The 17,555-nt window shown below is 37.3% G+C and overlaps 1 protein-coding gene across 1 annotated transcript; it reads right to left on the bottom strand.

Annotated features, from left to right (window-relative positions):
- Window positions 1-2,783: 2,783 nt before the first annotated feature.
- Window positions 2,784-17,555, bottom strand: LOC135447378 (cytosolic beta-glucosidase-like). The gene is made up of 4 exons (XM_064712315.1): window positions 17,544-17,555; window positions 12,273-12,345; window positions 7,927-8,154; window positions 2,784-2,974 (listed from the first exon to the last, which is right to left on the bottom strand). The coding sequence occupies exons 1-4, from the start codon at window positions 17,553-17,555 to the stop codon at window positions 2,784-2,786; spliced, it is 504 nt and encodes a 167-aa protein (XP_064568385.1).

The following is a 17,555-nucleotide window of genomic DNA, read 5'->3' as shown; positions in this document are numbered from 1 at the left end:
TGAGTGGGTCTGCACTAATAATTTCAAAATTTAGCTCAAAAGATAAGAAATTATCACAGAGTAGACACTGTATGCAAAGCAATTAAACTGTTATGCTTCATGTAACACTTAATAAATGGTTAAGCATTTAAGCAATGAATAAAGTGAACATCTTTAAGTATCCTGCTTTGCATCAATCTGAGCTGAAAACTTGAAATGGGTTGTTCATTCGTGGGTCATTACATGTGGAGTGGCCTTGACAAATGTTTACTCAGAGTAGTGGGCACAAAGTCACATGGGGATAATGTTACTGCCATTTCTTCACAGAGTGCCTGCAGCTGATGGGTTTAAGAGCTATATTAGCTTTGTACAGAGAGACCCATTTCAGCCAGCATTCCACCATGCTATTTTACTGGATAAAATGATAAACTTCATGTCAACCTGCATATATAACTGTGTAAGGTTGCACTGATTAGACTCAGACCACATACACATTTAAAACTAATTTTGGACTGAAAAAATGGTAAAGGCAAATTTTACTCAACTCTTGATATTTTCCAATAAGCATCCACCTCCAAGCTAGTCCCATTTATTTGTTACTATGCATAAAGAGAACTGTGTCAACAGATGCATTTCAGTGGGATTCATCAGACCTACCCTAAATATTTACTTCAGGAAAAGCCGCTGTACATTCTAAAACATTGTCAAAACAAACAGATTTGGTAAATTAATTCCATTTCATTGAAGAGTGAGAATTCTGTGTTTCTTAATTTCTTTGCATCTTCAGAGAAAGTCAAATCCAGATATCTTGTCTACAAACCTAAAAGTGAACAAAACTCCTTGATAAAACTGTTGTCCAATGCCAACTAGTTTCCAGACATGGCTTGGGGTCAGATATGGAACAGCCCAGGAGGTGCTCTCCAAAGACAGCTGGTAGATGACCAGTCTGCTTCAGACAGAAAGAGAACCAATTCAGACAGAATTGGTTTCAGAACAGGAAAAAGGTCCTGTTCATCTTCTACTTAGTTGAAGAAAAAGAAGTAGTTGGCATGGAGTTTTGCATAATTGCAACTCTAAATTAAAAGGAAGAAGACAGAAAGACAGCTTTTAAGTGAAACAGTTTTTTAACAAAAACAGGGTTTTTAACAAAAGGATGAAAAAAGAATTTAAACAGCAAAAGTAAAAATTAAGCATGATAATAGAAAAGTGGCCACAAAAAACTATTGAACTATGATATGACTTTCATGACTGTGATCACTTTGGACAAATACAATAGGGATACTAGCTGTTATCTAAATGAACTGACATCTTAAAATGCATTTCGCTTGCTACATAGTGAGAAGATCTACTTCCAGTAAATTACTACAGAGAAGACTACCAAAAGAAGAGAGATAAGGAAGGAATTTCCAGAAGGTTGGAAATGGGGCCAATACAGAAACTATAGGTAAAGCATAAAAGCAGAGCTTTGCCAGTGTTGAACAGTTTTAAGCACCTTGATGCGAAGGCAGAGGCTGAGTTATAATGGCTTAATGGCTGTGTACAGGAATTAGTTGTTACACAGACCTCACTGTGTGTGGGAGGTTGTATTCTGTAACGATATAATGAGATGCAATGATCAGATTTTCAGGTGCACTCAACTATACATCCTAAGAAGCATTAATGATAAGCACTTTTTAACGTGGTTGCTCTGCTCAATGAAGAACTTTGACCTTACAAAATAAATTTAGGAACAATGTATATATGGAGCACCTTTTCTTTTGCTTCCACACCAAGACTAAAACTACTTGTTTTCCTTTCAGCTAAACATTTTTTCTAATCACACTACTTTACTCTGATTTACATAAGTTTTAGCTTCAAGAATCATTGGTCATTGCTGAATGCAAATAAGCACATAACAAAATTATATTAGGTTTACACAACTGATCTTTCTTCATTTTAAATGTTGACTTTTAAAATTTTCTGCAAAATCAGTCTGAAATACTCCCATCGTTGACTGGCATCAAGTAGAGCAGGGTCACTTTGTAAAAACCCATTCTCAGTGATGTAAATTATAGGGTTATTATATGTATCCTAGAACAAGAGAGAGCAAAAGTTTTATTCAGAACAGATGTAAGAAAGCCCATAAAATCAGATGCATTACCCTCTATCTTTTCTAAGCTACAAACTAAAACTAGTTTTCATCAAATTGCACTGACCCTATTAACTTAATTTTCCATGAAGTGACCTTTTATGACTAACAATGGAAAAGCAAAACTGTGCAAATACCCATGAAGACAGTGAAATGACTTATTTTAATGAGAAGACTAAAATATCTTTCCTGCATTAGCATCTGCTTATTGTCACTGCTCCTTAACCCTTGGTACTGGCAGTCACCACACGTCTCCTTGCCAGGAGAAGATGTATGCCAGGAAAGCCTTACTGCTAGCATCAGAAAGATAATTTCTGGAGTTCAAAAGATGATATAACACTGGTGTGTCATTTCAAATAGTAAAACAGATATCAAATAAAAAGGTAATAGGGAAACACTAAGGCTCCTACTCTCTATAGCCAGCATGAAAAAATTAAATTACAAATCCCAAGGTGACTCGTTTATTTATATCTTGTACAATATCTTATGCCATCCAGATGGGATCCTAAAAAATCTTCTGCAGAATTCATAGAGGTTCTATCAATCTGAGCTATTGACACAAGTCCAAAATGTTTTCTCCAAATGTTACCACAACTGCATCAGGGTTTAGCAGTAGTTTTTACACATTAAAACTTGAGCCTTGTAAGCTCTGGTACCAATACTAGGGCTATACCTTTTAAACAACCATCAAAGCAATATAAGGCCCATTAGTAATGACCAGCCAACCTCCAAATGTTATGAAGCAATAATTTACATTAATATTGATGTTGATCCCCTGTTTTTTAAGGATTAAGGCAAACCAAACTGATACAGGGAGCAGGATGCCATTTCCCAGGTCCATAATGGTTTTGCAGTAAGAATTGACTCCTGAAAATATTAAAAGAAACAAAAAGGGTTAATAATAATTTTGTTACATTTTAACACTTGAAGCAACCTCACTGCACATTTTCTCTATTATGAGATGCAAATATTTTCTCTCAAGTGCATGCTGACTACTGTTACAAGACCCCAGAGTTGGCAAAAATGCTCAGCACACAAAATCTTCCAACCAGGCACATAAAATGAAATGAGGATGCAAATTTTCAAAATAGATCAGTGGACAGCAACTCCCCAGGAAAAACATAATTCTGATGGGTGCTGGTCACATGAAAATATAATCCTTTCATTTAAATGCCTGAATGGCAGCCTGACTGCATTGCAAGATACAAGCGTGTTGGAAGAAGCCTGATGCTTGAGAGCCTTCCCAGGTAGATTTGTTCTAATGAAATCATTTTTCTCCTTGAGAACTGTGTCTTTTAAAAACTTCAGTGCCACACTCAGCAAGATAACTAAGCTGATCTTATATGTTTTGAACTTTGTTAGCTGGATCAGCTGTTTCCTCCAAAATGTTCCATTCTTCATCACTGCGCCAGCATCATGACAGAGACACTGTCACCGTATTCAACATTTTACAATGGTGTGAGTTCAACATTTCATTCATTAGATGTATATTATATTTAAGGCTTTTCATTGGGTTTACAAGCTTTTAGATGGAGTTTGAGGCCCTGGTCTCTTTAGCCACCAGCCTGAATGGCTGGACAATAGCCTATCTGAGAAACCATCTCTCACCCTTTACACTGCCACTGCTGCAGACAGCTCAGTCCTTCTAACTGCAAGAAGGAATTAGCTCACCTCTCTAAAAGCTCATGACTTCTAACCTTTCTTGTCCCCTCTTGCCAAGACAGAGATCAACTTTAATTTCCTGGATGTGTTGTTAAAGCTGGCCAGAACTGGTGATGTATTTCTAGAGGCTTAAAAGGAATTCACCTTCTGTACAGATTTAGCAGTGGCTGACATGAATATGTTTCCTAAAGGACGACTTTTACACTGCTGAGAGGTCACTGTAAATTTAAATATCAGGATACTTTAAGCTCTCAAATAGGCATTTTTAATTTTGCTTACATGCAAACACAACTGTATTGCTTTTAAACCTTCTGAAACACTAGATATTGAAATACACATCATAAGCTCTGGTTCAAAGAGTATCAATTAGCTTGCTCTTTTACTTGAACTATCTGGTTTACTGCAGTAATTGGAAAAGGCCAACAGTGGCCTTGAATTATTATTTGTTAAGCTAAGAGGTTCCAGACAGGAATAGGTCTCCCTCATGCTGATGGAATGTAGAAATCAGGCAGTCTTTGCTTCAGAAACTTGGGCTAAATATACCAAAGTGTTTAATAACCTCAGAAACCTAAATTTCATAAAATTTTTGTGGGTTTTAGACTCCCACATATCCTTAATAACACATAGATGCTTGCGAAATATCTATCCCAAGGCCTTGCTGTATTGAAACATAGAACTGGGAAATGTCTACAGAAGTAGAAAACACAGCAAAAAGTAAGAGGCGGAAGACTGAATTGCAAAGGTTAAAAAAAGGTATGCTTAGGAGGTTATGTATGGCTTAGATCATTATTCTTAACAGTTTCTGAACCAGAGGTTTTGTTTAATCCAAAGCAGGAAATTTGTTCTATACTTCTATTATATATTCCTTGGTATTTTCAGGTTCATCTTACTGAGTATTGATGTTTGAAAATGCCAACACAGAATGCCATACTATCTTCTTCTTAAAAGGACAGTATTAGACTTCAACTTAACCCAACTTCAAATGACTGATCTTAGGGATTCCTGCCAAATAGCTTTTTTAAGACAACATTTACTGCAGCAATCAATTATGAATCCCTGATTTAGACAGTGACTTCTTCTAAACAAACAGGTGCATACACATCCCTTAGCACAGCAAGACTCAATAAGATTGTTTACAAAGTAATTCACAATAAATCTCACATGTAGTTTGCTTTTCCTTCTGAATGCAGCACCAGAAAAACTCATTAAATCCAGAGGAAATACATGCTTGTGCCTGAGGATGCAGCCATGCAAAAGAGAAAGGAATATACTAGACCTTAAATTTTGGAAAGCAAATTCTTGCATTTTGCAATAGCAGTTAGCAGCAAATACATCTTGATTCTCCAACTTTTGAATGGGCTTCTATTTGTCTTCAGAGGGACTGGGTGTTTTTTAACTCTTTACTGATGAGAATACAAGGTTTACTACATAAGCTTAAACTGGGATAAAAGAATTCCTTTGCTGCTACGGGATCCTGTCCTCTCATATTCAATCCCTATGTAGAAGACACTAGCATTTCTCATCCTAACTTTCAGATTATAAATTATACAGTACCATTTATAACATCTAAGTGCAACCAGCTATAATTTATTTTTTTACATCTCAATTAAACACCTCTGTTGGAAAAGATTTATGTCTTTTGTTAGAAAATGAAGAGAAATAGAACTGCGTGCCTGAAAAATGTGAATGTCAATTCAAATTTCCAGGTTGTCTCATACCTTCTAGAGAAGGTTGAATTAGTTTATCTGGATGTATCTGTGAGTCAGGTAGAAGCAGAAATACAGAAGAAAACATTCTTCTGAGGAAGTGTGTATATAAGGGTTATGTGGAGGAAACCCAAAATTTTGGGATTACAGATATTAAGGAGCAGTTTGTCAGTAGAAAGTGAAGGATTATCCTTTTCTCCTTTTATCATCTTCTCTCCCCATTCTGATTCCCTAGCTTCATGCTGAAGTGAGGCACAACATCAAATTCTCAGACTCAATATCCCCTTGCCTACAGCTTCTGTCTTCTGCACTGACACCTAATGTTTAGCAGCTCACTTTTTCTTCTCAGATCACCTTCTAGGGTAAAAATAATTGTACAAAAATACTTTAAAAACTTGGTGTAAGCTTTAAGCTAAAGCCTGACACATCTTAGGAACAATACATCTACAACATCCCTTCTTTAAAAGACCCTACCTCTACCAAGTCAGAAACAGAATGGTTTTAAAGGTTTTCAACTGTCCTACATCTTAGGTGTGAAATTGGTAGTGAATCGGTTGGTGTGAATGATTTTATTTAAAAGGACATTGCTTTAAGCTTTCTAATTCTTCACATGCTCTTTGCAAAAATGTTTATATAGAAGATGATGGCCTTTCCATGCTATGCAGTTACAATTGCTTCAACAGATCACTGCACAGGAGAAGTGAACTCCTGCCTAATGAAAGTTGGCCTACTTGGAGTTCTGCCAATGCCCTTTCGTTAAATGTAAAGTTCATAATATTAATCAGGCAACTGCTTATACTGGGGATCAAGTGAACATTTTCTGAAATTACAGCTGAGTTTTGTCAAAATGTTAGCTTTCCTTACCAAGTGCATTCAGAATGCCTGCTTGGTATCTCCACTCTGACAACTAAATAACAAAGCCCATTCAGTAGGCAGCTTGCTGAGGTTTTACAGTGCCTGCAGCCCTAGCTGAAGGAATATCAGTACAGGAAAGAAACCACAACTACTCAGCCAAACTTAAATTCAACACACCACAAAAAGCATTCTGAGGGAAAGACAAGCCGTGCCAGTGAAAGTGGGCCATGTATTGTAAATTTTGGTGGCAAAGAAAAAGCTTCAGTTCAAGCCTCTCTGGGATACTGGCACATGTATCTGGCATGCTCTGCAGGGAAAAATGGCTGATTTGGTCTGTTTACAGCAGATTTACCAGCCCCTCTTTTCTGAAATCTTGAAACAAAGGCTCCTCCACTCTCTGGTGAAAACCTTGGTCTGCAGGATGCAGAGGACAGGCTGCTGTCTACTGAACAGCCAAGCTCTACATGACCAAAATTCTGCAGAAAAAGATTGCTTCTGCTGGTACCACCCTAGTACAGACAAGGATAACCTGAAGAGTATTTTCCAAGAAGTTCAATCCTTTGTAGCCTTCCATCTTTGCAGTCTCCAAACCAGAAGAAAGGAATTGCCAAGGCAAATACTGCCTAGAAGTATAAAGATATACATCTTCTTGGTTGAACCGAGATGCAGAAGAGTAGGAGGCAGAATTGAGATTCAGAAGTTCATTCCAATATACTTTACTTTCTTTCTCTATGGGATATTATCCTCCCAGCATACAAGAAATCTCAGCCAGCTTCTTTGATTCTCCCATTGTTTCTGGTTCAGCTTCAGTTGCTTTTATTCTTCTCAATGCTCTTTATTTCTTCTTTTTTCCATTCCCTCTGTTTTGCAGGCACAACTGCCCTTTCCTTTCTTTTCCTAGTGAGTGACCTTAAGCTCTCCCCCAGTCCACACCAATGGAATTAAAATAAATTAATCAGAAGTAGAACAAATTTTATATCTGACTCCTAGAAATCTGACCAGTTTATTTATATGCTGTATCCCTTTACACACTGCCTGCTGAGACTGTGAAAACTCATCTTTTCAGAGCTTCTGTTTGCCAGAGAATTAAACATACTTCCTATCAGTCTGAAGAATCCTCTCTAATATGCTAAAGAAAAATGTCTGGGAAAAGTATGTCCCTTAATGCAAAATAGTCAATGTGAAGTTCAGCACATTGGAGTATAGTGATAAGCTATCTAAATGCACTTGCCAAATGAGATAACTTGTCTATTGTAAGCCATCCAAAAATATTCTCATGGCTAGGATCCCAGTAAGTATAAACATTCTGATGAAGCAAAATGATTTAGAGTTACAATTAAAAAAACTGGAGTAAGCAAAAAGATACATAGGAAACATAATAATAATCCTATCCCAAAAGATTGTGCTATCCGAGGGGATCTAGAATATTAATTAGTAAGTTGTTGCAAACCTATAAAAAATCATCCTATAATTACTCTGAAAAAAAGTTGCAATTTCAAAGCTACACTGCAGAATAGCATACTGGATTAATTATGCCAGACTGCAGCAATAACCTTGAATTAAAGCTGCAACCTTCTATTTTTAAGAAACAATTGCCTTTCTGGTTGATGAAACCTGTCGTCCCATCAGGTAACAGACGTGACCAGGAAAGAGAAAAGCAATAATGAGTCAATCCAAGCTGTTTGATACATTTCAAATCTTCCTCCCACAGAGTGTAGCTGCCACAAGCTACATCACCAGTCTGGTTCTTGAAAACTCGATCTCCTCCCTGATGAGTGAATATGTCCCAGACATTAGGGCCCTTTCCATCTGCATTCCAGCCTTCTGCTTGAAAAACAAAACTTGGTCATTACACTTTTGACATCAAAGGACATATGTTGCAAGTAAATAATTTATCACAAAGTAGGTGCAAATCCCATGGGCAAATTGAGAAGCATTATCTACCTACTCCTTATATTATTTAAATTTACTAGGAATTTTCAAGCATTAATATACATTTGCATTAGGTTTTGCAATTATTCATATTTTTACTTGCTGCTAATTATTTGAAAATCATGTTAAAAAAAAAAAAATCAGACTTCTAACACTCTCCATACTTCCTTAGCCAAAAATCAGATGTTTGCCACTCTTGAGATATTACAGGTTTTCACAAAGGGCATTTTCTAATGCAACTTCCATCCATAAATGTAAAAGATCAGTCCATATCAAAGAAAGCCTTTAGGGTATGAGAAATACATCCAACAAATAGGCACTTATGGCTTTCAGGATGTCCTTTGAAAATCTTGACAGTTTGTTAAAAAGAAAGGAATGCCATTATGAGCCATGGCCCTAGGCACATACAAGCTGAATTAATAACACAGCTCTAAAAAACTTCAGCTTTTTGTTTAGCCAGACATTCACAGAAATTAATTTTGAATGTTCAAAAGCACTACAACATTTTCCCAAACTTTCAGAGTTTTAGGATATTTCTTCACAATTCTAAAATTGAGATACGCAGATTACCATTAAAATATTCAAAGTTTAGCTGTTGTCTGAGATCTAACAACATATAATATTTAATTTGAATAAATGCACCTCTCTTCATTAGAAGTTTCTTTGTCTTTCCTGAGCCATGCTATAGCTGAGGCAAACATTACTATTTTTTTTTGTGGAGAGATCTGTAAACTTACTTTCCACTGTAAACCCCTGTAAAGTGTGATTTAATCATTAAATTGCAATTAACCTCAAAATGGCCAACCTCATTTACCACCGAGATTTTTCAGAGTCCCAGTGAATGCACTGTTCCAGGGTTATTCTTTAAAAACTAAAATGACATTGTGTGTTAAAATTATGTATAAATTAAATATCAGTTGGGTTATAAGATTAATAACTATATAATAGCTACATATCAATCCTCAATAAAAGTGTTTTAATAATCAATTAGTAGCATAGAAATTAGAGATGGAGAAGAACTATTAGGAGGTCATTGAGTCCATCCCCTGCCAATGCAAGATTGCTCCCTTAAGTATATTCAGTACTTAATATACATCTGTCTTATTAAATCTAAGTTTAATGCAAGGTTAAGCATATTGAAGACACTTAATTTAAAGCATTACTAAAATTTGTAATATCACTTCTATAACCTAGCTTTTCAGAGATCATTGTCACATTTCATGGTCTTTACAGAATTTTATTGCAGCACACGAACACCCATACATCTACATTTGGTTGGTCAGTAAATTAAATTTTACATGGGACAACCTTCAAAGTAGGTCAAATTTTAGATCCAGCCAGTTTGAGTTTTTCTTAATCTCAGATTTTATGATAGACTCGATGCTCTGTCTGTATGCTCCTCAGAAAAACACAACACTTCAAGTTTTCTATATCCTGCTTCAAATTTCAAACATGACTGCTGAAATAAATAGTCATCTGAGAGAAGTGCAGGAAATAACAAATAACAGTAATTCTTTGATGGTACCTACAGTTTTGAAGCCTTTAAGAGTAGGCTTCCTGCACCATATTGATTTGATAGTGCTCTTTTTTCAGTAGGGCTGGAACAAAGGGAAGAAAAACCTGCCATAACAGGCAGATAACACACCTTTGGTTAAGAATCGTCATCTAGAGTAGAGGCTGAATGATCCCTCTTTTTTGTCTGCCTTCCTCCAGCAGAGGCAGTGGCAGTGAGGAGGAGAAGCATTTGATTTTTAGCAGAGACTAACAGCACTACTCCAGGGGTCATCAGCCACTGCAAAGCCCTGATGGGGCTGGAGCAAACAGATCCACTTTCAAACATTCCTGACACTGTTCAGAGACTGTTCTCTGTACAGCATCGTGTGTCTGAGCCACCTGATGGAGTGTAGGAAGGAATCCAGCCGAAGTAACAGAAAGCTCTAGATACACAGCACATCCTGCTGAGCCACAATTAGTCTGCAGAGCTCTGCTCTGCTTCAATGAGCCAAGCTTGCACCTCTGATCTTGCACAGAAACTTCCCTGTCACACACCTCTCCATAGCATAGGCATAACTGGAGCTTTAGTGAGCTTTGGGGCCAGGAAAGAACAGTGATGAGGAACTGATTTTACACTCAAAATGTGTGAATTGGATACCAAATCAGCACATGACATGCCATCAAATGAATAATCTAAATTATTATGATACATGTTTCCCATACTCTGAAATTATTACAACAGAAAGAAATGCAGTGCTTTTCCAACTTGTGAAGCTCCTAAAGCATGAATATTACTGATAAGAGTATATAAGTTTTCACATACTTTTCCAAGTACACTTTTCCTCTAATTCAGCTGTCCTTTAACCTTTGGGAGTGAAAATTTCTTGACCTGGTCTCTGACCAAAAAATGTAATTTTGTTTGAATTAATGCAGTTCCATTATTTGGCATATGAAAGAAGTGAAGAAAACCACTTTTACCATTATAAGAATTTTTTTGCAACTTTTCCCCAAGAAAAAAATCAAGCAGAGAGTTAGAATTTAGCATAGAAATGGCCCTCAGTAAGAAGAAGTGCTTTTGAATGTTCTGGTGCAAATTGATTTTGATTTGACTGAGTCATGAACCTTTGAAATCTGCACTTTGAGCATGCAGAGTACAATTGGTATGATTTTTTAGCGCTTTGAAATATACAGAGTGGAGAAGGTTGTGCTGTGCATAAATACATAGCTGACAGTAAAAAATAAAGTAGCCTGTCAGCTCGTGCCTCTCCACTGTGTATCTTGTGATATGCACAGCAACTGAGTTTGGACTCCACAAGAACTATTGCTTCAATCATTCTGCCCCTAAGTCGGAAGCTGCACAGCCTCTGAAGCTTTCAGGAGAAGGAATTCCCTGTTGAGTTTCTTACTTCTGCAGGAAAAGGGTCATTTGAGTAGTGTCTAGACCATATTATAGATTTTTTTTATGTTTTCCCCACTCAGAAGCCTTAAGAAAGTTCATTAAAAATACATTAAGAGAACATTAATGTTGCACATCTAGCCACTCAAAAGGCAGGAAATTATAATGCACACACAATTCACATTTTAAAAATTAGTTAGAAGAGCTATGTGCATTGTAGGACTCGAGTTAGGATCTGGCCCAGAATATTGATTCCCTGGGAACTGCGAGCTGCGCAGTCTATTAGGTGAAGTGAACTGAGCTCGTTAAAAGGTACTGAGCATGGGCAAGTACTCTCAATTTCAGCAATAACCAAGAACTAAAGGCTACATCCTCAAAGACAATTTAGGATCTACAACTCCCATTTAGGTACTGAAATCAATGGTAGTTAAGTGTCTGTATGCTGCAGGGTATAATATGAGAAAATCTGGTCTGTATGTATTTTGAAGGTTTATAAAGACAGATTTATGAAAGGATAAAGTTTGGAGGGGTTATAGCTGCAGGTGTCTCTGTGTTTATGTGTTTACATTTCCTAATCTGCAACATATTTTCCTATTGTGCTGGGCAAATCCCTTCATCAGTCTCTCTATTCAGTTGGGATCATGGCACATGTCTCTGGGGGACAGCCCCCACAAGTCCAACTGTTAACCTCTCAGTTCATTGTTTTTCATAATCTTTGGAGAAGAATTTCTAACTGAAGTCTTCCTATGAGTACTGATGTCTGATGAGGCAGTTCTCCCAGCCAGTTTCAAAATAGCCAAGAGCGATCTACTTGAATTTGCTCTACAGAAACAATATAAGTAGATGAAAAAGATTACTCATGGCTGCTTCCTCCTCTCCTCAACCCTCTCCCCCCAATAACTAGCTCCATTTCCATTACCTAGCCATTTCTGAGATTTGAAACATCTTCTACCTTCTTCTTACTCCTCAAGTCAGAAGTGTTTAAACCGAAGTGCTAAATGGATTTGCATCAGAACTAGTGTCTACATTACAAGGCAAAGATCAAACACTCTCCTTCCTGGGTCCAGACTTTTTGTTCACTTAAAACTTCTTTAACACTTTGATAGCTAAAATTTGATACCTTCAATTTGATATGCTGCTGTAGCTGCACCCCAAGCAAATTCAACTGGAAAAGCAATATCCTCCAGCACTGTCTGCAGAGGACAGGTGAATACACAGCATTATGTGTGCTGTGGAGTTGCAGACAACAGTCCCTGGCTTGCTCACTCTTCCACTTGTTACAAGCAGATTCTATATGGAAGACAAAAATAAACCCTGTGCAGCTTCACACACTGAGGGGTAAGACATGCACTTTGCATATCTTGGGATTAAAGTGGAGAGGTTCAGCTATCAGAAAAAGTGGAAAAGGCAGCAGTGGAAAAGACTAGGGTGGTCACGGTAAAAGGGCTCCTCCTAATGCAAAGAATTAATATGCAAAACAGATCCCTCTTTCCCTTCACTTGCCTCTCACCTCCCCATACTTTGTGGACCCTCCATTCAATATAAGTCCTTTAGCCACCAGGCAAAAAATAATTTCCACCAGTAAGTGTCAAAAACCAGCATCCCTCTTCTTTTCTCGCATCTTTTTTTTTTCTCTCTCTTCCAACACCAAGAAAATGTGCCTGCAGTAGCTGAAAAAGGATATTTTAGCCATTACATGTTTTGCAGTGGAAACCAATGAGTAGACAAGCAAGATTTATATGGGAGTACAGAAAGAACAGCTATCTTTCTCCTTCTTTAAAACCCCGTGGATGCTCATTTTTTTAGAGCAGCAATGACAACCTTATGGCATGTGTGCCGGAATCAGCATCTGCAAAACAGCCCTCAGGTCTCTTCCTCTACCTTCTGTCAAGGCTGTTACTGCTCTCCTGTCAGCAGACTGAAAAGGGAGCAGCAGCAGGAGGAGAGTCAGGTAACAAGTGGGATGGTTGAAAGTAGTTTACTGTCCCTCTCCAGGAAACTGCAACACCTGGCACACTAGATGGCACTACTGCAATTTTTTTTTTTTTTTAAACTTACTGGTGCTTTTCCCTCATTTATTGTAACACTACATGCACACTGCTTTTGCCAAGGTCAGTATTGGCACATATTGGACTGATGTAATATATCACTTCTATTCTTCTTCTTTACTCCACTTAACTCTCTTGACTCTCAGATCTTTCTGGGTGAGGACCTACTTCTGCAAAGCATTACACAGGTAACTGACATTTTCTCTGATAATGAAAATAAGAAACCTTACTATGCATAGGAAAGCTACTAAGACAGTCAGTGCACACACTTCTGCCAAGAATGCACACAATAAAAGAATCAACTTCTTAGAAAAAAATAAATTCCTTTGTAGAGACACAGGGAAGCTGATTTAATTCCAAAACGAATATTGCAGAACCAGACAGTGCAGATGCAATGCAAAATAATTTGGGCTTTCACAGCAGGCATATATTTCCTCAAGTGTCTTTCATAGGAAAGGTAAAAGCCCCTTGAATACAAAGGAACAAAAGGGAAATGTTTCCAAAACACATGCTGACACATAGTCTAGGTAAACATGCATATCCTTCATGTGTATTATACAGGTGATCAAAACCTGATAAAATGAACTAGTCAATGTTCTCTTGTTGATGCTGCATATTCAGGCTTTCATCTGCAAGATAAGGACAGTTAACAGTAAAACTCACCAGGGCCACCTTAAATTATGATTAATAAGTATTAATGGACTAGAGTAATAATGCTTTTTACATCATTAAATGTTACTGGTAGGCACCTTTGAAAATGTAAGTAACTTTAAATTTTTCCCTGAGAATAACACAATTCAATTTCACAGGAGATATAATAAAAATGTAACTCAATAATAGGGGGAAAGGGGCAGACAGGATATATTAACAATAAAAATCCAATAAAAAGTTTTCTAAAAATGCTTAAGCATAAAAACAAGGCAAAAAGTGTCAGTGCTGATTCCCTATCAGGAATCAACAGAGATGGGTTTTGAGAGAGATTGAGTAGGAGAAAAATATTCCATAAGCAGTCTGGGGGAGAGTGAACAAAATTTGCCTCAGAGGTTAAGACAGATTCACAGTAACGAGATACCAGCTTATGTCAGGGAAGTAGGCAGATTCTGAAAGATGCAGGACTTCCAAAATTCAGAGAAGCTGCACTGATAGCAGCTAAGATGAAACATTTCTGGCAACCCGGATTCTACATTTGTGATGCCACTTCTGGTTGTGTTTCTGGATTCATAAGCCACTCCTTACTGCAGTGGTGTGGCTTGAAATTACATCTTCCTTAGACCCTCGGCATGGCTTCTAAGATGCCCTCACCTTCTTACTCTGATAATTTTCCCTACATCTAACAAATAACCTGGCCTCAGTGTGAATTTCAGTATTCCACTGTCCCATGCTTTTTTTCAATCCATATACCTATACAAAACGTAAAGAGAACTCAAACTCTATCTAGAGGCAGTTTTTTCCAGACTATATTTAAGGTCTTCACATTTGCACTGGCACAAATGTAACCAAATGAGCTCAAGGCAAGTATGCATAAGAAAAAACAAACAGCATTCAAATGTATTTGGACAAAGACATCTTTGTCAAATCAATTAAAAACAGGAGTAATCAGCCCTGATAATACAGGTTAGCTACTAACTTTACAAAATGTGAGTTGTTTTATCAAGGTGAAAGAAGAATAGATTTTGGTGTTGGACTTCAAGTACGTGGGGTTAATTATTATTAGAAGGATTGTATCTTGTCAAAAGGAGATTTTCCTGACTGAATTGATGTTTCCTATTATAAATATCCTATTCCTATTATTAATAGTATTTACTATGGAGTTTCGAAATTAAATTTTGAAGGGATGGTGAAAATTAAAATCTTGTTCCTGAAATTTTACACCATGCATGGACCAGTAGAAAACTATACCCTCTTTGGAAGCAAGACTCTGTCTCTGAAACAGCCAAAGACAGAAGTTCATATCTTCTGTGGGTTCTCTTTGTAATTGCTACTCATAAATTTAGCTTCTCTCTCTGGCAACATAACAGAGCAGCTATTGAGAAACAAATTTACTACAACACTTTGAAGTCTGCCAGACAATCTTGCTTTTTAAACAGTAATACAAAATTAATGAATAGAGAGCAGAAGATATACTGTCATATGTCTGACTTTTCACCATATACTGTATTCTTTAAGATATTTTAGCACTGGGCTTTAGCAAGATGCTCTCAATTAAGTTATGGAGGCACCATACTGTCGTGCACTGTGGCTGCAGTAGAGAACTCATAACTTTGATTCTTTAAATTCAGCCTTAATTAGAAGCCTCTCCTGGATTGTTGATTAGCCTATCTTCTCCCATCACCAATGTGTCAAAATTCTGTTCCCAAACTTAAATCAAATTGGAAATGAACTATCATGTTGACTGAAATGAAGGGTGATGACAAACAATGAAGGGTAATGATAAACAATAACTTTGAAGGGAGGCATTTAGTGCAGTACACAAAGATTAGTATTACTTCTGATCACATTTAATAGCTTCAATAATGAGCTGGAAGAGGGAGTAAATGGTACATTAATGAAATCTGCAGATCTATTAAACTAGGAGGAGCTGAGCACACTGCTGAAAATAGAGGAATAATTCAAGGGTTCTTGGGAAGATTAGAAACACCAGCAGAATATTGCAATGAGATTCCATTTAGAAAACAGATGAATAATATTTTGGTAAAAAATCAACAGATGGTAACAGGTAAAAATCTGGAGAGCTGTAATGCTGGAAGAGATTTAAAATTAAGAACATCAGGAAAACTAGGCAGAAATCTGCCACTGAGCAGTAGATATAAACTGTGAAATTTGGGCAAAACCAGTAAAGAATAAGTAAACAAATAATGACTCATCTTAAAGCAGCTCTACAACCATCAGTTCTCTTCTGTGTACAGCATGGGCACTGGAAAAACAGACAATCAGTCAGAGGGTTAGTGATTTTACAGCTATGGAACCTTTTCCTGGAAAAAAGAGTAAGCCATTCATATAAGAGTGTTGTCCTTCATAAAGTGAATGACATAACAGTGAGCCACTGGCTAAAAAACATAAAAAAGCCCAAGACTGAAGAAATAAAATATTCTCCCACTGCTTCTGGTAATTGAATCATGCAGCTTGAATTTTTTTATATTCCTGAGGAAACTGCCAATGGATTGCCAGCTGCTATGAGCTTTCCAATACCAGATATATGGGTACAATATCTTGGAGACCTAAAGCTAGTTGTGAGCAAGTTAGCTGCATTTGGGGAGCTCACACAAATTAATCTTGCCAGGAATAACTCTACACAAACTATAGTGGAGGGCCAAACTAGTGTTACATCACTCCCTGAATCAGAAAGTCTCAGCAATTCAGCGCGGCAACAGCATTAGGATGTATAGTAAGTTTGTAAAGTGATATTCCATATTGGTCATCAGTCTTCAGAAGTCCTTGATAGTTCTTGGATGTTGAAGGCAATTGTTCTTTATTGCTGAGTGCCTCCATGCAGTATTTTAAAGTGGTCTTGTCTGCCCAGGAGTTTGTCACTGTCACTGCATTGTGACACAACACCGGGTGCGCAGAGCAGGGCGTTGATCCACAGCTTTAAATTTGCACACCTCAGTAGAAAACCTGGCAAAAGCCCTTTCATGTAAAGCCATGCTCTATTCATTTATATCTTGGCAAGCCCTGCTGTTCCATACTTCTGGATCACTCATCTTTTAGGTGAACAACCTTAAAAACAATGAGCCATCATGCAAAAAATATCAGGATAAAAAAAAAAGGAAGAGATAGATATATGAAAAACAACACAAAAAATACCCAGAAGTATAGGCAGGCCCTCAGGTCCCTTGTTGAATGCACTCTGAGACAGCACCCTTTCACTGGTGTTCCAGGGAGAGCTGTTTAAATTTTCCAGAAACTGAGAGTTTCAAGATGTTTGCAGAGCTACCTACTGGCATAAAATGATCTTGCCAGGAAAATATCTGCTGCAACTTATCTGTTTGGCTGCAACTGGTTACAAAGAGACATCTGAATTATTTTAGCTAAACTTGATAACATTTTTAAAATAGAAGGCAAAGTCTTACATGTTTGAAAACGGCACAATTTCCCTGTTTATGCCATGAATCTGTAGGCTATTTTGCTACACAGCTAAATCTTTGAAATCATGTACATAGCATCTTCACTGGACATACTTAGTTCTGCTTTAAAATCAGTAAGCCTCATTTTTTACACTTGGTACACTCTGAAATCCCAGTAACTTATCCTCTGGAACATAATTTAAGTCCCTAAAACAAGTCAAATTTAGCTGATTTGAAAATGTTTTCGTTTTGCTGTCTCTGAAATGTCTCCCTTCTTACCAGGTAAATCAT

Source organism: Zonotrichia leucophrys, chromosome 4 (genome assembly GCF_028769735.1).
Source record: "Zonotrichia leucophrys gambelii isolate GWCS_2022_RI chromosome 4, RI_Zleu_2.0, whole genome shotgun sequence".
Lineage (NCBI taxonomy): Eukaryota > Metazoa > Chordata > Aves > Passeriformes > Passerellidae > Zonotrichia > Zonotrichia leucophrys.
This window is presented reverse-complemented; position numbering and strand designations above follow the sequence as displayed.

Excerpts from the sequence above, each read along its gene's own strand:
- LOC135447378 (XM_064712315.1), bottom strand. Across the intron at positions 8,155-12,272 it reads AGCAGCATATCAAATTGAAG|AAGGCTGGAATGCAGATGGA; the intron begins GTATCAAATTTT and ends TTTTTCAAGCAG. Across the intron at positions 2,975-7,926 it reads AGGTTTCATCAACCAGAAAG|GAGTCAATTCTTACTGCAAA; the intron begins GCAATTGTTTCT and ends TAATATTTTCAG.